Source organism: Notechis scutatus, chromosome 9 (assembly GCF_049901735.1).
Source record: "Notechis scutatus isolate UNSWTSFEM ecotype Mainland chromosome 9, rNotScu1.2, whole genome shotgun sequence".
NCBI lineage: Eukaryota > Metazoa > Chordata > Lepidosauria > Squamata > Elapidae > Notechis > Notechis scutatus.
Window position 1 is genome coordinate 1,736,538 of NC_142017.1, and position 21,646 is coordinate 1,758,183.

At 47.7% G+C, this 21,646-nt stretch overlaps 1 protein-coding gene across 2 annotated transcripts; it reads left to right on the plus strand.

Moving 5' to 3' along the window:
• The first annotated feature begins 1,089 nt into the window (after positions 1–1,089).
• Positions 1,090–20,104, plus strand: FBXO31 (F-box protein 31). Of its 2 annotated transcripts, XM_087971386.1 has the most exons (10): positions 1,090–1,508; positions 7,186–7,257; positions 8,905–8,991; positions 10,034–10,110; positions 11,440–11,607; positions 12,613–12,687; positions 13,599–13,708; positions 15,535–15,688; positions 17,997–18,346; positions 19,639–20,104. In XM_087971386.1, the coding sequence occupies exons 1-10, from the start codon at positions 1,169–1,171 to the stop codon at positions 19,859–19,861; spliced, it is 1,656 nt and encodes a 551-aa protein (XP_087827512.1). In that variant the 5' UTR covers positions 1,090–1,168; the 3' UTR covers positions 19,862–20,104. The 2 variants fall into 2 exon arrangements, with proteins under 2 accessions (XP_087827512.1, XP_087827513.1); XM_087971387.1 differs by lacking the exon at positions 8,905–8,991 and having other exon boundaries at positions 1,112–1,508.
• The last annotated feature ends 1,542 nt before the right edge of the window (positions 20,105–21,646 follow it).

Consider the following 21,646-nt stretch of genomic DNA (forward strand, 5'->3'; position numbering starts at 1 on the left):
TGATGAAAATTCTTTAATTTCACAACATACAGACGGATTCAAGCATAGTTTCAACTGGGGAAATGTGACCAGGGAAGCCACTAGACTATAAGCTGACAGCAAACCGCACTCCTTATCACCCATCATCCCCCGCCCACTTGTGGGACTATAACTTTGTCGTTTGTACCCTTACGATTTTTATGGACTGTTTCCTAGTATGATTTGATGGCTTATTGTACCCTGTGACTATCATTAAGTGTTGGACCTGATGATTCTTGACTCTTGACGAATGTCTCTTTTCTTTTATGTACATTGAGAGCATTTGCACCAAAGCCAAATTCCTTGTGTGTCCAATCACACTTGGCCAATAAAAAGAATTCTATTCTATTCTATTCTATTCTATTCTATTCTATTCTATTCTATTCTATTCTATTCTAATTTCTATTCTTCTTATTCTGTGTTCTATTCTATTCCTATTCTATTCTATTCTATTCTAATTCTCTGTTCTATTCTATTCTATACTTATTCTATTCTATTCTATTCTATTCTATTCTATTCTAATTTCTATTCTTCTTCTATTCTTTCTATTCTATTCCTATTCTATTCTAATTCTCTGTTCTATTCTATTCTATTCTATTCTATTCTATACTATACTATACTATACTATACTATACTATACTATACTATACTTATTCTATTCTATTCTATTCTATTCTATTCTATTCTATTCTATTCTATTCTATTCTATTTTTTATTCCAATATTCTATTCTATTCTCCCTTCCCTTCCCTTCCATATTCCATTCCATTCCATTCTCCTTACTGGCGCTGATGATGTTCCCTAGTTGGGTCATGAAATGCCTGCAAAAAAAAAAAAAGACCCCAGCTCAGGGACCACCAACCAACCTCTCCACCCTCCTCCCATTCTCCTCCAGTTCCCGAAGGGGTTCCCTAGTTGGGTCACGAAACGTCTGCAAGAAATTCCCCCCTCCCCAGCACAGAGAGCACCAAGGTCCCGCCCCCCACCTCCGAAGAGGTGGGCTGCGATTGGCCGTCGTGGGCGCGGGAGGTAGGACGCCGGGCGCGGATTGGGCACGCTGCCGTATCCCCGCGTGCGGCGTGCGGCGGGGGGGGGCGCGGCGTGAGCTCCGTCGGCGGCGGCGGCGGCTGAGGCCTGAGCGGGTGGCTGGCATGGCGGTCTGCGCGCGGCTGTGCGGGGTGGGCGCCGCGCGGGGCTGCCGGCGGCGGGGCTCGCAGCGCAAGGGGGCGGCGGGCGACAGCAGCGAGCCTGACACCGACCCCGAGGAGGGCAGCGAGGGCGAGGGCGGCGAGGCGGCGGCGGGCAGGGGCGGCCCGGGCGGGGGGACGTCCGGCCGAGCGCCGCTCTCGCTGCTGGAGCTGCCGCCGGAGCTGCTGGTCCAGATCTTCGGCTCCCTGCCCGGCCCCGACCTGCCCAGCCTGGCGCTCGTCTGCAGCGCCTTCCGACGCATCCTCCGCACAGACACCATCTGGCGCCGGCGCTGCAAGGAAGGTCAGGCGGGGCGGGGGGCTTCCCGGGGTCCCGTCGGGGGCAGGGAGGGAGGGGAAGGGTGGGGACCCCAGGTGGGCTCCTGAGAGAAGGACACCCCCACCGGGAAGGGGCGGCCGAGAGAGGGATTTGCATGGAAGCGTTGCTTGCAGACCTCCCTGGGGAGGTCCCTGTGCTTTATTTTTTTTTATTTATTTATTTATTTATTCTCTCTCTCTCTCTCTCTCTCCACACACCTATCTATCTATCTATCTATCTATCTATCTATCTATCTATCTATCTATCTATCTATCTATCTATCTCTGTACCTATCTATTTCTATCTACCACTATCATGCTTTCTCTTTATCTATCTCTAATATCATCTCTCCCATTATCATCTCTCTCCATTATCTATCTAATCTCTATCTGTCTGTCTGTCTGTCTGTCTGTCTGTCTATCTATCTATCTATCTATCTATCTATCTATCTATCTATCATCTATCTCTATCTTTACCTCTATCTCTTATCTCTATCAAAAAACTAGCATATATGTGTGAGGGAAACCTTTACCTTTTTATCTGTCTGTCTGTCTGTCTGTCTGTCTGTTTATCTATCTATCTATCTATCTATCTATCTATCTATCTATCTATCTATCTATCTATCTATCTATCTATCTATCTAATGTATTTGCCACCCATCCCTCTGCCAGGTGACTCTGCCATGTCCACCTGCCTCCACACTTTGTTTTTTTTGGCTTTTGAAACTTTTTCCAGGCCAGCCCTGGGGCCTAGAAGATCCTGTTCCATAGAAGGGAACTTAGGAGCCTCAGTGATATTTGCAAAGAAGGCGGGTGGGCAGCCTCCCAATCCCAGGAAGGAGGTCGCAAAAGTACAGAAAATGCAGCAGATGAGTTTCAGTGAGAGGCAGACCTAGAATTGTTCAGTAAAGTCCCTTTCACAACCCTTAAGGTTGCTTTGGATCAATGCTAGGAAGTAAACTGAGAAGTCTTTGCTTTCAGCCAGTTAGTAACTGGTAGGAATAGCTCTGTGGTTATAAGCCAGGGGCCAAAAATAATCAGACCTCTGACCTAAACTTTAAAATAACTCCATACTTATTGGTGGTGCCCAGTTCGCACAGTATCTTGAACCTAATTATTGATTGAACCCGTTTTATAGATTCGCCTAGTTGAATCGGAAACAGTCATATTCTTCTGCAGTGTGCTAAGCCCCTACCCACCCACCCACCACACAACAATTAATCCTGCTAGTGGTTAACCATGATCCTTCTTCTTATTGTTCCTCATTTTGGTAGCCCAAACTTAGCCCCTTCTGAAGATTAATTGCGTTTTTCAAGAACTGTAGTGGTGTAAATCTACACAAGCTACACAACAACAAGTCTACAGTGAAATGTGCATGTGTTAAAACGGTTCATCCTCCAGATAGCTTGTAGAATTGTGCCCTGCCTAGTAGTCGGGCTTAGGTTTAAGAGGAGGCGTGAATATTAACCATAGGTGTGATTCTCCCACCGCCAAAGCGTAGATCCCAAGCCAGGTTTGGAGGGGGGGGAGCCCGTTCCTTTCGCGGCCCCTGTCCTGTGGATCACCAGCCAGATTGTGCTCTCTGTTGCCCGTGGGTTTTGTGTGTGTGTGTGTGTTTTCTTTTCAGCACTGCAGTCAGATGGTTGCCCTTCGGCCCCCTTGATGCAGCCTGTCCCTTTCCCCTGCGTCTGCTGCCTGCAATGAAGTCATGCCTTTGGACTTGCCACAGAGAGAGAGGGGGAGGTTGGGGCGGGGGGCAGTCGCCTGGGCACAGCTGTGTCTGCCCAAGGCAGAGCTTGGCAAGGCGTTCAGGATGCCTGCGCCAGCTCCCTCTTCCTTGCGGGGCGGGGAGGAGAGAACTCCGTCTCGGGGTATGGAAGATGATAGCACTGACTCATCCTCCTGGGCCGGAGGAGGCCCACAATTGTCTCAATGAGCCTCCGGTGGCTTTAACCTTTCCTGCCTGAGACGATTTGGGCCGAGTCCATGATGGTTATTACCAGGAAAAGAAGATCAGATACTATATATGGTCTTGGTCTACTCAAGGCTTTTGAACAGGGGTCTCCCACCTTGGCAACTTTTAAGACTGGTGGACTTCAACGGCCAGAATTCTGGGAATTGAAGTCCACAAAGCCTTAAAGTCACCAAGGTGGGAGACCGCTGCTGTAGAAGACTTCTTTAGCAGATCTGGAGTCCCTTCTTTCTGCAGCTAGATCTAATTGTCTAGACAGGCAGTCCAACGTTGTTTTTGAAACGTAGCTTCTTGAATGGCCAGGAATTCACTTGTCTCATCCAGGAGCCTCCAACCTTGGCGACTTTAAGGCTTGTGGACTTCCCAACTCCCAGAATTCTCCAGCCAGCCTGTTGGAATCCACTAGTCTTGAAGCTGCCAAGGTTGGACGGCTCCTGGTCTAGTCCTTTTTGGCAGATTGGTTGTCTGAAGTTCTGGTGGGTCAGTTTGTCCTCTCTTGCTCCCTCTTTGTGAAATGTAAAATAAATGTATGGTCCTTGTTGTTCATTGTTTCTCCATTTCTAGAGAAAACACTATTTACCTTTCCTCCAGAACAGGGGTCTCCAACCTTGTCCGCTTTTAAGACCTGCGGACTTCAACTCCCAGAGTTTCTCAGCCAGCTTTGCTGGCTGAGGAACTCTGGGAGTTGAAGTCCGCAGGTCTTAAAAGCGAACAAGGTTGGAGACCCCTGCTCCAGAAGACAAAGGGACAACATTCTTCCATCTCTCCCTCTCCCCCCTGCCTCCCACCTCTCTCTTCCTCCCTCCCTCTTTCTCTCTTCTCAGAATAAAACTATAAGATTATTTAAAGTGAGAAATAGCCATTGGTCAAAAGTCAACCTCTGCATGTCATGGTTGAACGGTGATTTAAACTTTTACCAGCCCTGTTCTAACCCTGTTCCTAACTTTTTAACCACACTGGCTGGCTCTCTTTTTAAAGCACACCTCTTTTCAATCTTGCCTTCTTATAATGAGGTACATTTCCCCCCTGTACAGTAATATATCTCTTTGGGAAACCAATCCATTTTATTATAGACCCTGGCTATGGGACAGCTCCTGCTTCTCTAAAACAGAAATCTGCTGGAGAAAATAACAGGCAACATACCATAACATGCCAAAGAGTTATGTAATTTTCTTTCTGACCTCCTGTTTTGGGTTCCTATCTTATTTGATATAGCAGGTTTCCGCTTCGTGGCCCGCAAGGTGCGACAGCTTGATAAGGTAGCCTGTCCTATCCCGAGACCCAATGGGTGCTTCTCTTTTTTCCTTTCCTGGAGTGCATTTTGAGGGCGAGATAGCACAAAAATCAGAAGGGGTAGCACCTTTTCCGACTGACATTTTGTTAAATGGCAAAAGTTCTCCTGAGCTGCAGCTCTCCTCATCAGACACATGAAATCGCTAAACTGGGGGCAGATTTAGATTCGGATGAAGTGGGGAGAAGAGAAATCAAGATAGGTTGGTTATGCAGATACAGGGAACGTAGGAGACAGATCACTAGTTTAGGCTCCGAGAGAGGGACTGGTAGAAAGTCAACCAGGCAGCTTCTCTGCTTCAGGGATTTGGATTTGGAATTTGGCTCTCTCCTAGTCCAGCACTTTAACTACTGGCTCTCCATTTGTGTGTGGGGGGTGGCTGTGTATTTAAGGGCAGCAGCTCGGGATGCTGAAATGACCCTGAGCACATTTAACTCTGTAGAAACATTGCAAGAAAACAATTAACTCTGAAGTCTTATCAAAGAGCTTTCTGCTTCAGCATGATGGGATTCATCCAACACATGTTGGCTCCTAGTCCCGGTGGATCCATTTTGGCATCCGGCTCCAGATCTCTGGGTTTGTTTGCTATGATCTCTGTGCCGTAGTCAACCCCAATGGAGTTTGCCTTTAGTCTTATGAAGCTCCAGAATAAATAGCTTTTCTCTCTCTCATATGACTTTGTGAGCACAGAGGTTGCAATTCAGTGTTGTACGGGGCTATAAATAGATGTCCATGACTGCTCCACGGACTGACTTAGCAAATTATCCCCCTGCTTTTATTCTGATTAACTCTCTTATCATCCCTCAGCTCTTGTTTGCTTTCTTTTCAAATGGTTAGCCAGCCTGTTCGTTGCCTTTAGAAACCGTTGGGAAGCAATCGGTCTTTCTACCAATCTGAATATTAGCTTAAGTTCATCCCAGGGAACCAGCAACAGACCAACGGCTAATGTGCAGAATCATGTTGCCTTTAGAAAGTTGGGGGAGGAGGGGGGGGCATAGTAAGGAAAACAACCAATATTGTGTCAGGCTACAACCCAGCAATCTGTATTTTCCTTTGTGCAAGGACATCGCCACAGGCTTGGATACCCCCCCTCCCCCCAAGAAATATTATCGGGATATGATCTCAGACCATGCGCAGAGTACAAGGCTTTATTTCATTTCCCCCAACTCAAGCTTCATTTAGGCTGTCAAGAGTTAATTTCCTTTAATTGCCCCTCACCCAGGGGCTGCCCCACTGGCTCTGTTTGGAGTTAAATGCTGAACAAGCAAGCTTCTTTCAGTGGGATTGTCATAGGGTGCCGGGGAGTCCTTTTGTGGCAGGGTGGACATGTCATTTCTTCCCATTAGCAAAGCACTGACTGCCAGATGCATACAGATTTATACTTTTATTGACAAGGAACATGGCGGCGAGGGGGCGGGGGGCTGCACAACTATGGGTCCCCTTCCCCAGCACTTATTTACTGCCTGGGGTTTTTTACCTCTACATGTCTCTATCTTTACTCTTAACAGCTCTATCCTCCTCCTCCTCTTCTCCCCCTTCCCTCCCTCCTTCCATGTTCAGGTTGAATTGTTTGCTGCCCGTTCCACTTCCTGCAAAAGTGACAGCAAGATAAGCTATTCCAATTCATGCTAGTAAAAATCAATAGAGAATTTCCAGAGCTATAGTCCATAAATCTTGGGATAGTTCTCCTTATGAATGTTCATCTTTTGTTGCTGGGACCTGAGGTTCGACCTACCTAGATTGAGGCCTGTGAGGAAAAGGCCCAAAGTGATATAGTTCCATCTGCATTCACTTTTAGAACACCCTAAATAATTAATCCCTCTGGTGATTTGCAGCCGAGAGAGATTTTTAATCTCCTCCTCCACTTTCATCTTTCTCTTCCTTGCATTATATCAGATGTACCAGAAGGTGTTTTTTTCTTGTAACATCCATTACCATAACAGCTTGTCAAGTATTCCGAATGTTTCCTGGTTGTTACGATGGACTCCTAGGACATTACAAGCTTTTGAAATTGGCAGGCTGAGTAAACCTTCACATTGTAGGAGGTGTTCTTCTTTACTGCCAGGTGCTTCCAAGGGATGTACCTTCCCTGTTGGCTTCTGGCACCTTTTGCCTGGGCAAATACATAAACGTGAGATTGGCTTGTCAGTATGGGAGTGGAGATTAAAGTGGCCTCAACTTGAAAAATAAACTGAAATGGCACACAGGAGGTACAGAGTGGGAGCGCTGAGAACAGCAGTTGTGTGGGAGGTTGTATCGGTGTGACCGGTCCAAGGTTAAAACTTACATGGGTTTTAAGTGGAGGTCAGAAGGAACATGGGCTTGCTCTGGACAGCAGATGGCATTGCATTAGAGCACATCTTAATCCTTGGTGACACATGTCCCTCCGTTGAATTTTAGAATATGGCGTCTGTGAGAATCTGCGGAAGCTGGAAATCACCGGCGTATCTTGTCGAGATGTGTATGCCAAGCGTAAGTCCTAAGCTTCTAGAGGTTTTTTTAAAAAGTTTATTTTATTGTCATTGCACCTCGTACAACAAAATTAAATGCCATCTTCAGTGTACATTATACATAAAAAATAAAACACAAACGCACATACTTCACACTCTATGCAATTGAATTGAAAATCCCTGATATTGCATTAATATTGCGCTATACAGTAGAATTCAACAGAGTTATTGCTCTGGGATAGAAGCTGTTTTTCATCCTAGTTGTCCTTCTTTGTATTATTATCCTGTACCGTCTGCCAGATGATAATAGTTCAAAAAAAAGGCGGTTCCCAGGATGAGATGGATCTTTGAGAATGTTTTGAACTTTCTTAAGGCAGCGGGAGCTATAAAGCTCTTCCAAAGAGGGGAGAGGGCAACCCATGTTCCTCTGGGCAATGACGTTCACCCTCTGGAGTGCTGTCCTATCTGCCCGCGTGCAATTGGCAAACCTTACACAGGTGCAGTGTATGCCTCCAAAAATAAATTTGCATTATACCTTAAACGGGGATGACTGAAGTCGGCCTGTCCACAGTCTCCCACTTGGCTTATCAGGGAAGACAGGTGAGCCTGACTTTCTTCCCAGGGAGGTCTGGATTTTAGATAGCCCTGAGTCACCTCCTCATCCCTGAACGGAAAGCAACCGGCCTTTGGCCCAGCTAAAGAGTGTTTATGCCGAACAGGCTGATGGCTTTTCTTCCCCAAGTACTTTTCCCATCCTCGTGACTCACTCCAGCCTTGGGGAGACATGTACCTGTGGAAGGGCCCCTAAATATTATCCCCCACTCACCCATTCCTTTGGAGTTGATATTTCTCAGTTGACTTTTATTTGAAAGTTGTATACTTGTCTTAGACCAGAAGGTCTCCAAACTTGGCAACTTGAAGACTTGTGGATTTCAACTCCCAGAATTCTCCAGCCAGCTTTCTTCTAGTTCAGAGGTCCCCAAACTTGGCAACTTTAAGACTTGACGCAAGTCTTAAAATTGCCAAGTTTGGGGACCTCTGAATTAGACAAAGGAGACCCAGGTAGTCCTTGACTTATGACCACAATTGAGTCCAAAATTTCTGTTGCTAAGTGAGACTGTTGTGAATCTGGCTGCCCTGAATTGATTTTGCTGTCAGGAGGTCATAAAAGGGGATCACATGACCCAGGGACACTGCAACCGTCGTAAGCATGAGACAGTTGCCGAGTGTCTGATATTTGATCATGGGACCATGGGAATGTTGCAACGGTCATAAGTGTAAGAAACGGCACCGTTTTGTAACTTTGAAACATCCCTAAATGAACTGTTTCGAATCCAGGACTATTTGTATACATGCACAGCCCTAAACCAGTATTCCTTTAATGATGGCTTGTTGAATAAGCCACAGTGGTCTGATTGACTCGTAAAACTACACCGTAACTCGCCCTTCAGATCAAACCCAACCATACTTCAGCTTAGCTCATTCAGTGCTTTGCCTATCGCCATCAACGTAGCTGAACTCCCCTGAAGGAGGCAGAGCCTTCTAAATTGTGTAGGCCAGAATGGTTGCAGAGGATTTGAGGAAAGAAATTCCCCAGCAGGATCTTAACTTTGAAGTAACCATGGTTGACAGGCGGCATTTTCACGGTCCCCTGCTGTAATCCGCTCAGGTATAAACCCGCGAGTGAAGTCGGGGCGTTTTATGAAAATCCTTCCTGACTACGAGCACATGGAATACAGGGATGTTTACACCTGCCGTATGTACCTCCCCCTGACCAATGGTTTCTGTGCCGTGGACGCATGGCGTGTGCTTGCCTAACCGTGTCATTAGCAAAAGTTAATCATTAAAACCCCGGGGTTTATTCAGGGACCGAGGGCATCGGAGGCCCTGCTGTGGATTCCAGCAGTGGGGGTGGAGACGCAATTCTCAAAGCGTTGCTCTAGCACAGGGGTTGCCAACCTTTTGGACCTCAGGGACCACTCATCATTTTAAATCCCGGGACCAGAGATCCTGGGAAAATCCACCCCAAAAGTCTGCAGGAAAATACCCCACCCTGTTTTCCTACCTATCAATCATTCTTTATTTGGGACCGCAGGATACCGTCTCCAGCTTTGTTCTCGGGGGTGGAGGGGGGGGAGAGAGAGACTTTTGGCTTCATGCAAGGAAAACAGCAGAAGTCTTTCTTTCTCTCCCCCAAACTCCACCAGAAATGAGTCTTTGCCAATGCAGCCTCTTGGAGCAGGAAGCCTTGCAGGGTCCCAAAGACTCATTTCGGGCAGAGTTTGGGGGAGAGAAAGAAAGACTTTTGCTGCTTTCCTTGCGTGCAACCAAAAGAAGAAGAAGAAAGAAGCGGAAAGAAGCAGCCCGGTGGCCAGGACAGGCACGTGGGGCAAGATCCCCCCATCTGTCCTTTCCCCCCTCCCCTCACTACCTCGTGTTGTTCGCAATGCAAGCGACACAAGCCTTGTGCTCCCATGCAGCCTGGATTAATTGCTTTGGGGTGACATTTCCCTGCAGACGACCAAAATTTTCTCGTGGACCCCCAGTGGTCCCCAGCCCACTGGTTGGCGACCACTGCTGTAGAACAGGTTTCCCCAACCTTGGCCCCTCTAAGGCATCTGGACTTTTAACTCCTAGAATTCCCCAGCCAGCTATCTTGAAATCTGAGCACGGGAGGGTCTGTTACGGAGAAAGTAAGACAGTAAATTACTGCCCCTCACAAGCTTTGTGCTTAGTTTGGCTACCAAGGAATTCCTTTTGCTTCATAATCTGATTTCTTGTTCCCTTTTTTTTCTTAGTGCTTCACCAGTACCGGCACATCCTAGGTCTCTGGCAACCAGACATCGGACCCTACGGGGGTCTTCTAAATGTGGTGGTAAGTCCAGAAGCCTGAGGCATACGGAGCCACTGTGCTGTGTGAACTCTGGTTTTTCTGCCTCTGTTTTTCTCTGGGTATAAGATTATTTGGGTTTTTCTTGCCCTGGAAGGAATTTATGGTTTGGCCAAGGCCTAAGCATGTTGTGTCTGAAGTAGGACGTCCTCCAGTCAATCGGAATAGAGCTGGAAGGGACCTTGCGGGGAGGGTCCTCTAGTCCACCCCCCCGCTCATGTGACGTCCTCCAGTCAATCAGAATAGAGCTGGAAGGGACCTTGCGGGGAGGGTCCTCTAGTCCACCCCCCACCCCCGCTCAAGCTGGAGACCCTGTAGCACAGGGGTGTCCAACCTTGGCAACTTTAAGACTTGTGGACTTCAACTCCCAGAATTCCTCAGCCAGCTTTGCTGGCTGAGGAATTCTGGGAGTTGAAGTCCACAAGTCTTAAAGTTGCCAAGGTTGGACACCCCTGCTGTAGCATGAGAGAGGGCTGTAAAGCACTATAAAGTGGTATATAAGTCTAAGTGCCATTGCTATTTCAGACAGATGGTTGTCCAGCCTTTTCTTAAAAGGGGTTCACCCTGCAGTGATGAAAGGCGATTTTCCTGCATGGCTCTTCCTTCCCCGTCTTTCATTTCTGCTACGGTACCAACTTTGGGAGCCTTCCACTTCGTGAATTCGAGGCTCGCGGGAGGCATTTTCTTGGCAGCACAAACGCTCTCTGGAGTTTAAAAGCTTGGGAGGGGTTATTTGGGGTGGGGGATGAGCTGGGAAGGAGTCTCATTTTGCAGGGAGAACCGAGTAGAGGAAAGCTATTAAAAACGGAGAAAGTGCACTGAGCGGAGCTGAGCAGGAAGGCAGGGATCCAGCTAAAGCGGTGGCTGGGCTTGGATATAGGCCTTGGGGCAAAGCTACCATCCCAATTTGGGGTGGGGGAGGAGGCTGAAGGCAATCCGTGGCAAGCCTTTCCCTATTGTCAGCCTTCCCAGGTAGACCAGAGAGGGATCAGACCAGGTAAGGCTACATCAGGGGTCTCCAAACTTGGCAACTTTGGACTTGTGGATTTCAACTCCCAGAATTGAAGTCTACAAGTCTTAAAGTGGCCAAGTTTGGGGGCCCTTGGGCTACATTAACAGGATCTTGAGAGTTTGAAAGTACGAATCTCCCACCGTTTGCTTGATAGCCTTGAGAACGGAAGGAGGCCTCCTTCTCTCGGCCTCTTATGCAGCTGCAGGCCGTGACCTCTTCGGCCTAATCGTTCTTCGAGGCAGCCTCCCTTCACCCCACAAGGTCTTTCTCACACACCACTATGCCTCTTCTCACCTTGGCAGGTTGATGGCCTGTTCATCATTGGCTGGATGTACTTGACCCCCCATGACCCTCACGTGGACGGCCCCATGCGCTTCAAGCCCCTCTTCAGGGTCCACCTCATGGAGAGGCGGAGCGCCACAGTCGAATGCATGTACGGGCACAAGGGACCCCACAGTGGGCATATCCAGGTGAGGCCCTCCCTCTTCTCCCTCTTCCACGGAAGGAAGGGTTGCAGATATTTACTCAAAGTAAAACCGCACCAAACTCGATTGCAGAAAGTACGACTTCAGCAACCGAGTGGTCAGTGCCTGGGATGCACTACCTGACTCTGTTGTTACATCCTCTAACCCCCCACTCTTTTAACCTCAAGCTATCCACTATGGACCTCACCCCTTTTCTAAAAGGCCTGTAAGGGGCGTGCATAAGCGTACCATCGTGCCTACTATCCCTCTCCTATTGTCCCCATTTATTTGTACCTATTTCCTGTATTCTTTACTCATGTTTATACTTATACCTATCACCTTGTAAGCGATTGACAAATCAAATCAATAAATAAATACTAACAGAATCGGGAGGGACCTTGTAGGTCATCTAGTCCAACCCCCCACCCAAGCAGGAGACCCTACTGTCAACTCCTAAAATATTTCTAGGGTCTTTTTAGAGTTGCCAACAGAAAGGGAGGGGGGAGCAGTGTGGCAGCTTGCAAACTTGGCAGGTGCATTCCACAAATGTTTTCAAATATAGCAACAAGGTGACTGAAGTTTCTGCTGTGCCAAATTCTTACTGGAGAGCATGACTGATGACTCTTGGCTATGGAGGTGTCCCATTGGAGAATATGAATTACGATACACCCAGGGGGTGAGGAAAAACCAGGGTCAAAGGTGACAGTGTATTATGTGCCTCAGAGTCGGCTCCACCCAGGCAGTGCCGGACATTTTAACTCCCAATAAATCCTTTTGAAGTTTTGGAAGTTTGGCTCAAGACTCGTGATTTAAATGGGGGTAACTGCCGGAATCCGGACACCTACACCATTTCTGACAGGTGGCCGTAAAACTGCACTGCCCCCCCCCCGGACTTCTATTCAGAGGCCCCAGATGCTTAGTCCAGGCAGGGCTTCATTTCCCTAGATTGGGCTTCGGCCTTCTGACTTCCAACCCCCCTCTCCTTTTATTCCTCCCTCCCCAAACGGACAGATTGTGAAGAAGGATGAGTTTTCGACCAAGTGCAACCAGACGGATCACCACCGAATGTCAGGAGGGAGACAAGAGGTAAGCTTGGTCTCGGCACACCCCCTCACCCAAAATAAAGCCTCCTCATTTGGCATCCTCCAAATAATGGTGGCTTTTATTCATCCAACCTCCGGCCAGGGCTGTCTTAACAGCATCATGGGCCCCGGGCAAAGCAGTGGACTGGGGCCCCTACAACAACTATGTACAGGAATAAGAATGTAAATGGTTGATAAAATGAAACATACATTTATTTTATTGGCACTTTAGTTTTCTTTCTTATCACTGTACCTCGTACAACAAAATCAAACGGCATCTTGACCATGAAAATAAACACAAAGACACATCCTTCACACTCCGCACATTGAACTGAAACCCCGCAATACCGCACCAACACTTCACTATACAGTAGAATTCGATAGAGTTACTGCCCTGGGATTGAAGCTGTTTTTCAGCTTATTTGTCCTGGTTTTTATTATTATCCTGTACCGTCTGCCAGATGGTAATAGTTCAAAAAAAAAAAGGGTGCCCAGGAAGAGATGGATCTTGGAGAATGTTTTGAACTTCCAACAAAATTGGTGTTGAAACATTAAAACCGTGTTGGGCAGCCACAACTAAGCAACGTGATCAACATTTGAACAATAGGCGAGGCTTGAAAAACACAATAAGTCTCAGTGTGCCAGAATTCTGGGAGTTGAAGTCCGCCAGGCTTCAAGTTGCCAAGGTTGGAGAGCCCTGATTTATACGATACCAGGTGCACTGAAGGGTTAACATACACAGGTTAGTATGGGTCTCCTATGCTCGTGGGGCCCCCAGGCAAATGCCCATCAGGCCCCAAGACAGCCCTGCCTCCGACTGGTTTCCTGAACCACCTAGTGGGAGGTGCGAACAGGATCACAAGGGTTTATACCCCACCTGTGGGTCTCACCTTTCCCTCCTGGCTGTTTCTGCAGGAGTTCCGGACGTGGCTACGAGAAGAATGGGGTCGGACACTGGAGGACATTTTCCACGAACACATGCAGGAGCTCATCTTGATGAAGTTCATCTACACGAGCCAATACGAGTAGGTAGAAAGGGGGCGATCTGGTTTCTTCCCTCAATCACAGCCAAGGGACAGATTCAGGATGCTGACTTAAGAGTAGCAATACCCTTAGACTTACATGCCCTTCACAGGGCTTCACAGCCCCCTCTAAGCAGTTTACAGAGTCAGCCTATTTGCCCCCAACAATCTGGGTCCTCATTTTACCCACCTGGGAAGGATGGGAGGCTGAGTCAACCTGGAGCCGGTCAGGATTGAACTCTTGGCAGTGGGCAGAATTATCCTGCAGTACTGCATTCTAAGCACTGTGCACCATGGATGGATGGATGGATGGATGGATGGATGGATGGATGGATGGAAGGAAGGAAGGAAGGAAGGAAGGAAGGAAGGAAGGAAGGAAGGAAGGAAGGAAGGGGGAGAGAGAGAGAGGGAGGCAGGGAGGGAGCGAGGAAGGAAAGAAGGAAGGAAGGAGAAAAGAGCAATATAGTGCTTAGACTTATATACCGCTTCACGGTGCTTTCCAGCCCTCTCTAAGCAGTTCACAGAGTCAGCCTATTTGCCCCCAACAATCTGGTTCCTCCTTTTACCCACCTGGGAAGGACGGGAGGCTGAGTCAACCTGGAGCCGGTCAGGATTGAACTCTTGGCAGTGGGCAGAATTATCCTGCAGTACTGCATTCTAAGCACTGTGCACCATGGATGGATGGATGGATGGATGGATGGATGGATGGATGGATGGAAGGAAGGAAGGAAGGAAGGAAGGAAGGAAGGAAGGAAGGGGGAGAGAGAGAGAGGGAGGCAGGGAGGGAGCGAGGAAGGAAAGAAGGAAGGAAGGAGAAAAGAGCAATATAGTGCTTAGACTTATATACCGCTTCACGGTGCTTTCCAGCCCTCTCTAAGCAGTTCACAGAGTCAGCCTATTTGCCCCCAACAATCTGGTTCCTCGTTTTACTGACCTTGGAAGGACGGAAGGTTGAGTAAACCTTGAGCCTGATGAGAGTTGAGCTGCCAAATTGCAGCCAGCAGGCAGTCAGCAGAAGTAGCCTGCAGTACTGCACTCTCACCACCTCAGCAATAAATTGTGCTGGCAAGTTTAGTCTATTGCACAAGCAGTCTTGTGTCCCAAGGAGAATTCCCTCTCCTCTCCCTTCCCTCTCTCTTCCTCCTAAGCTAGTTCCCCCCCACCTTCACGTCCCCTAGAAATCCTGGACTGCAACTCCCATACTTCCCTCTCCTGTGCCTACCTGGGACACATCAGGTGTGGGAGAATCAAGGATTCAGCCTTTCTGGTTTTCAGGGAATTTAAGCACAGCAGAAGAGAATTTTCCCATCCTATTTTAGTCATCAGTTTCCTTTTGAGTATTAAACAGCAGCCTGCCTAAAAATCAGAAACTGCCGCTGGAGCAACCCACCATCCTATGAATAAGCTGGCTTTGAAACAGCATCCCCTAATGTTGGCTTTCCAATTAGCCAGGATTGAAAGAGGGGAGGGGGGAAGGGGGAGGTTCTGACAGCAAGGAAAATGGAGAGAAGGCAAAACACACAGGACTAAAGGAAAACTCCACAGGAGGGACCAAGGAAATTATATCTATCCCATTTCAGTCCTCCAGGGATTCCCTTAGGCCTGGCCTTAGTCTGTCTGACTAAAGGGCTAGAAACTTTAATTTGGGACACCTTTGTTTTAAATGAGAAAAGTTCACACCACAATATGAGATTTAGAATCACTGAATGAGATGGGCAGCGCCTAAGTTTTGATAAACCAAAATAAAAAAGGTGAATTGATAAGGGAACGCGAATTGTTCCCACCAGTCCTCTCATCCTGGTCATCCTGGGCTGCTTTTTCTGTTCCAGCAACTGCTTAACCTACCGCCGCATTTACCTCCCTCCGCGCAGTCCGGAGTACCTGATCCAGCCGGGCCTTTTCAAAGGGACCTACGGGAGCCACGGCCTCGAGATCGTCATGCTCAGCTTCCATGGGAAAAAGGCCAAGGGAACCAAAATCACAGTGAGCACGGAGGGTCTGGAATCATAGGTGGTTGCTGTGGTAACCCAAAGGGGCGTGGCACAAAGGCAACCCAGTCAGATAATCCGTAGGAGTCCCTTTATTAGCTCCAACTTTGCCCCCAATGTCCTGGTTACCTTCTGGGCTGGAGAAAAACTCTCCCAGGAACAAGATTCAAGTCCAAAACATGGTCAACAAAAACTGTAACTATGAGTCCAATCAAGGCAAAATCAGGTAATTGATTTGGCAGGGCAGGAGCAAGAATTCCAGATGTGAAGGCACGGCAATAACTCAACACGGTTGGGAAGATGCCAGGAACACAGATAATCCAAATCAACAATAAGATAAATTCACATTTGTTCCCGGCAGCTGCCACTCTCAGCATGTATCTCTTTTAAACTCTCATTCCCAGCTGCAGCTAATGAAGGGAATCAGGGCCCTTTCCTCCCCCATAAGCCACGCAACTCATGTTGCTCTCTTCTCCGTTCCTCTCTGCGTGCCCTAGGATGAAGAGGGGATGGGCCTGGGTTTTCCTCTGAACCCCCTCTCCCTTGTTCTCCCTCTCCCCTGCTTGGCCCAGCCGGACTTTGCCCTTCCTCAGTTTCCTCCGCAGCCAACAGAGCTGCACTCCCACTCCTTATCAGCTGTTCGTCTTCCTCCTTGGATTCAGACTCCACAGGGGCAGGACAGCTGCTCGTGCCATGTGTTTTTATTATTTTTAGTAATGCTTCCATCCTGCTTTCTGGAAACACTGCCAAGACTACATACCTCTCATCTGACGTAGCAGTATCAACACAAAAACTACAAATCAGCTGAAGATTTCAAACTGCAACTACGAAATCCCACCTGGCGACTTGGAGGTGTTGAAGTTGAGTCAGGAAGACAGAGGCAGCTTCCCAGAGTTCTCTCTCCCAGCCTCCGGCCAGAAGGGTTGGGCCTCCAGGTCTCTTCCTTCAGGAATCCTGCTGGCAGAGCAGAAGGAAGGTCCACTCCTGAGCAGCCAGGAGATGACAGCCTGCCTAAGATCCACAGATTTCCAGCCTTCAAGGCAGACCAGACGAAGGAACCAAAGTCATGCGGGCTAATATTGCTTTTCTTATATAAGATTTTAGTGATTTTCCTCTCCCGATGGTCATAAAGCAAACGCAATAGCCGTAAAGCGAACACAGCAGCTGTTAAGCAGACCAGTGGTTTGCTACAAGGGCACAGTTTTGACAAAAAAAAACCAAAACAGAAATATGTGTTGGTTTCCAGCAAAACCATCCTAAAATGCAGGCACATGTATATTGCAAAGGGCCATGTTGCCCTGTGCTTGAAGTTGGCCACATAAGGAGAAGACGTGTCTGTTGGAACTTTGAGTCCAGGTCACAAGTCTCCTTTTCCAGATTAGCTGTAACTTCAAATGGTCCCTAAGTGACCAGTCGTAAATAAAATAAAATCGTAAATAAAATTGAGATAAGAGGGCTGGGGAGAAGCAGAAGGTGGCTTGGAGGAAGGTACCTGACGGGAGCTTCTAGGAGAATGGCAAGGTTAGAGGTGGACAAAGTCGTGCCTGGCCACTATTTTATATTATTGTTATTGTTTATTATTATTATTATTATTATTTAATCTTTAGTGAGATTCACAGCCTTTGGGGCTGGTTAGCAGCTCAACAGCTCGAGTCCTAACCAAGGACCTATAGGAACTGTTCAGGTAGCGTCAGAGGATATAAGCTATTCCAAGTGGGGTGGTTTTTTGTAGAATCAGAGTATTCAAGCCTGATAAATTCAGAATTTCCAAATAGCGAGGTAGCCCTTTAGGTATTGCTCCAAGGGCTACCTCGCTATTTGGAAATTCTGAATTTATCAGACTTGAATATCATGATTCTACAAAAAAACATTTTTTAATATTAACATTATTATTAACATTATTATTAACATCATTATTATCATCATTATTAACATTATTATTAACATCATTATTAACATTATTATTATTATTATTATTATATTTGTTTACAACTATAAATACAAAACACAGTGCAGCTCTTTTTGGCATTACTTTGCCATACGTGCCAAAGGTGTAGACAAACCCATTCACATTTCTATTATTGGTCCAATATTTACCTTTTGCTTCCAATCCTCCTAAGCTGTTTCTGTTCCGACCTTCCCCCGCTTTTTTGGAGCCACAGATAAAACTTGCTCCAAGCATTGTAACATTCTGAGACCCCCCTTTATTTTTCAATTCTAAAGTTGGTCTGTCAGATTCTGCGCATACCTGGCCGCTTCTGGGGATGCGAAGCTTTCCCCTGCTCCTCTCTCCCCTCCTCCAGGGCGACCCCAACATCCCAGCCGGCCAGCAGACGGTGGAGATTGACCTGGCCCATCCCATCCAGCTGCCTGACATTGAGCACCTGAGCAACTTCAGCGAGCTCTCCCGGATCGTGCTGGAGGTGCGCGAACAGGTGCGGAGGGAGCAGCAGCTGCAGGAAGGAGGCTCGCCGGAGGAGACGGGGACAGAAGCCAAGGAGCAGGAGCAGCAAGAGGAGCAGGATGGGGCTGGATCGGAGGCAGCGGGAGAAGGAGCAGCCGCCTCTGGCTCCCCCCCTGCTCCCTGCCCCTTTGTCCTGCCCGGCGGGATCGCCTCCCGAAACGAGGATTATCCCCGCACCTGCAGAGCATGGTAATGTTGAAGGTTGCGGGGAGAGGATTCCCATGGATAATGTGGATATTCAGGGAGAGTCCCTTCAATTCCGGCCCCTGCCAAGAACTCGTAATCTGTGAATCTCTCTCTCTCTCTCTCTCTCTCTCTCTCTCTCTCTCTCTCTCTCTCTGTCTATTTATCTTCTATCCATCATCTGTCAATCTCTCTTTTCTATCATCTATCCATTGTCTGTCTATCATCTTCTATCCATCTGTCTTTCTAATTTCTCTCTTCTATCCATCATCTATCTCTTTCTCTTCTATCTTCTATCCATTCTCCCTCTCTTCTCTCTTCTATCCATTGTCTGTCTGTCTATCTATCATCTATCTATCTATCTATCTATCTATCTATCTATCTATCTATCTATCTAATCATCTTCTATCCATCTGTCTTTCTAATTTCTCTCTCTATCTTCTATCCATCATCTCTGTCTCTATCTTCTATTCATTCTGTCTCTCTCTTCTATCTTCTATCCATTGACTGTTTCTCTGTCTATCCATCATCTTTCTATCTATCTAATATCTCTATCATCTCTCTCTCTCTGTCTCTCTCTCTCTCTCTATCTCTATCTATCTATCTATCTATCTATCTATCTATCTATCTATCTATTCTACCAGTTGACATTTTGGTTTTCTGTGTCAAAATGGGAGGGAAAGCTTCAAAACCCCACTTTGCAGAACCAACCAGGACTGCATGTTATTTTGATTCAGTAATGCAAGGGAGGAATGGCTTAAAGGTGGGTCAAAGTTGCCCGTCTCTGCTTTTCCCCCATCGTGGCAACTTTCAGCCTTGTGGACTTCAACTCCCAGGAGTCCCCAGCCAAGGTTGGGAAACACTTTTCATCGTGGCAAGTGAGGCTCTGTGGCCCTGTCGGTGGGCTGAGCAATGATCACGGGGGCTCCAGAAAGCCAGTTGGCATCAAAGCGAGGCCTGGATTAATTTTTCTTGGAGACGTCTAGAGAGATTCCCAACCATCCAGGTCTTGTCCCAAAAGCGCTTCTCAAAAGGGACTTTCTTGTGCCCCTCCCCCCCGAAAATGTTTCTCTTCTCCTCCAAGAAGCTCCTTCAGTTCAGTTCAGAAGCTTCTTGGGTGAAAAGTAAAATGTTTTCAAAGGACAAAAAAAAGACTCCAAGAAAACCCATTTACCTTTTGGAAAAAGCAGCTTGGGGCTTTTCTTGGAAATCTCTCTCGTTTTCTTCTATCTGAATGGAATGTGGGAAGTGGGCTTTCGTGGGGAACGCTGACCGTATTTTCCTTCCACTGCTGGCAGCTTCTACGGGACCGGCCTCATCGCCGGCCACGGCTTCACCAGCCCTGAACGAACCCCGGGCGTTTTCGTCTTGTTTGACGACGACCGTTTCGGCTTCATCTGGCTAGAGCTGCAGTCATTCAGCCTCTACAGTCGGATCAAAGTCGCCTTCCAGAACGCCGAAGCGCCGTCGCGGGAAGCTTTCAACGAGATGCTGAAGAACATTCAGTTACTGTCCTCATGATGGCGGCCATCCGGGAACCCGAGGAAGGAAGGAAGGAAGGAAGGAAGGCGGGCCCCCCCTTCTCCCATCGTGGGGGTCTGGGCACCCGACCCTCAGCGGGAGGGGGCTGTGGTGTCCTTCTCCACCCGGCCTTTTTATCAACTTGTCTCCTCCTCTTCCTCCCCCTTTGTGCGCTAACGTTCTTTTCCCAATACGTGATGTATAGTTTGTAATATAGCTTTATTATATTGGGAGGGCAGCTTGCAGGCTCGTGTTTTCATTTCCTCCCAACCTTAACCTCAAGGCCAGAGTTGGTGCAAACACACTGTCAGGGCCAACAAATCCACCCCCATTCAAAGCAAAAGTCTCTAGCTGCATCTCAGAAAAAAAACAAATTGGTTTATTAGAAATGGCCATGTTGGTGCGTGGCTGGGTGCGCAGCCGATACTTAATCACATCATACATTTCCCCCTTGACCCTGGCCTTCCCCCCACCCCCTGGATGTGACTTCTCCAATGGGACACATCAGTCTCCAAGAGTCATCCATCATGCTCTCCAATAACCTTCTCATGCTCCGACAACTTTGGGCTACCGAGGTGATTATCTAGGCATTTAAGGAATGCCTTGTTTTCCCCCGCTCCCTTTTTTCTGGCAGCTAAAAAAACCAAAGGAATATCTTTTTAGTTGACACACAGACAGACAGACAGACAGACAGACACACACACACACACCCCTAGCCTCGCAAATAGTCTCAAAGCAGGCTTGTGAGAATACAAAACCAGCCAAGAAAACCACTGGCCGTTCCCTACCCCCATCCTCTTGCCCGCCCCCAGAGCAAGCAAGCAAGTTTGGTCTTTTTTCTCAGAAAGCGCTCCTCTGACTTTAAAAGCCCTTTTGGTCTAGTATGGAGCTCGCTCATTGGTCTTTAAGATTCAGAAAATATTAAGGCCCGGCTGCTCCAGGAAGTTTTTCTTAAAAGGGAACCATAAATAGAATTGTCTTTGCTTGGTGGTTATTTTACATGGTGGAGTGATTAGCATTAAGAAGAATACTGAGGTCCCTTAAGCAACACCAGGGATAAAATCTACCCGTCTTCCAAAATTACCCAGCCCCCTGAGCCTCTGAGAGAACGTAATGCTCTCCAGTCCTGATCATTCCCAAGTGTTTCCCCTTAAAAAGAGCTCCTTCTCGAAGCTTGTTTGCAGCATGTGTCTCGGTGCAAATGCTCCCAGTGCACATAAAAAGAAAAGAGACATTCGTCAAGAGTCATCAGGTGCAACACTTAAGTCAGAAGATACAATAAGCAATCAAGTTTTGGGAGTTGTAGCCCCATAATCATCATGATAGAAAGCAGTGCCCTATTTTCCTTTCCCCTCTTAGTTGGGACGTCGTGTCCTGCTGGTAATGCTGTTTGGTTATCATGGATCCTTCCCTGCCAGCTGTCCTGGATTATCCCCAACGTCAGCCGCTGCTTCGTAGACCCATAAATCTGTCTTCCTGTTCGTTCCCCCCCTCCCCTTGGCTGCTAAGGCAGCCCCCCTCCCCACCCCCGCTTGATTATAATATTAAGCTTCCTCTGCAGGATAACAAATAACAGCTCCTCTCTCTTAACAGCCAGTTGCCTTGCCTGGCAGATGAATATCTCTTGTCCTAAGCAGGATAGAAATCTTCTGGTCGGCTATAAATTCAGTCCAATCACAAGCAAAGGCTGGGGGGAGGATCAGCCAGCCAGGAGCCCCTGGAGAAAGGGCCAGAAAGGGCTGGAGAGGCAGCCTGAGAGGAAGAGAAAAGAGGGCTGGAATTTGA

Excerpts from the sequence above, each read along its gene's own strand:
- FBXO31 (XM_087971386.1), top strand. The coding sequence starts at position 1,169 with ATGGCGGTCTGCGCGCGGCTGTGCGGGGTGGGCGCCGCGCGGGGCTGC. Across the intron at positions 7,258-8,904 it reads TCGAGATGTGTATGCCAAGC|GTATAAACCCGCGAGTGAAG; the intron begins GTAAGTCCTAAG and ends TAATCCGCTCAG. Across the intron at positions 15,689-17,996 it reads CCAAGGGAACCAAAATCACA|GGCGACCCCAACATCCCAGC; the intron begins GTGAGCACGGAG and ends CCCCTCCTCCAG.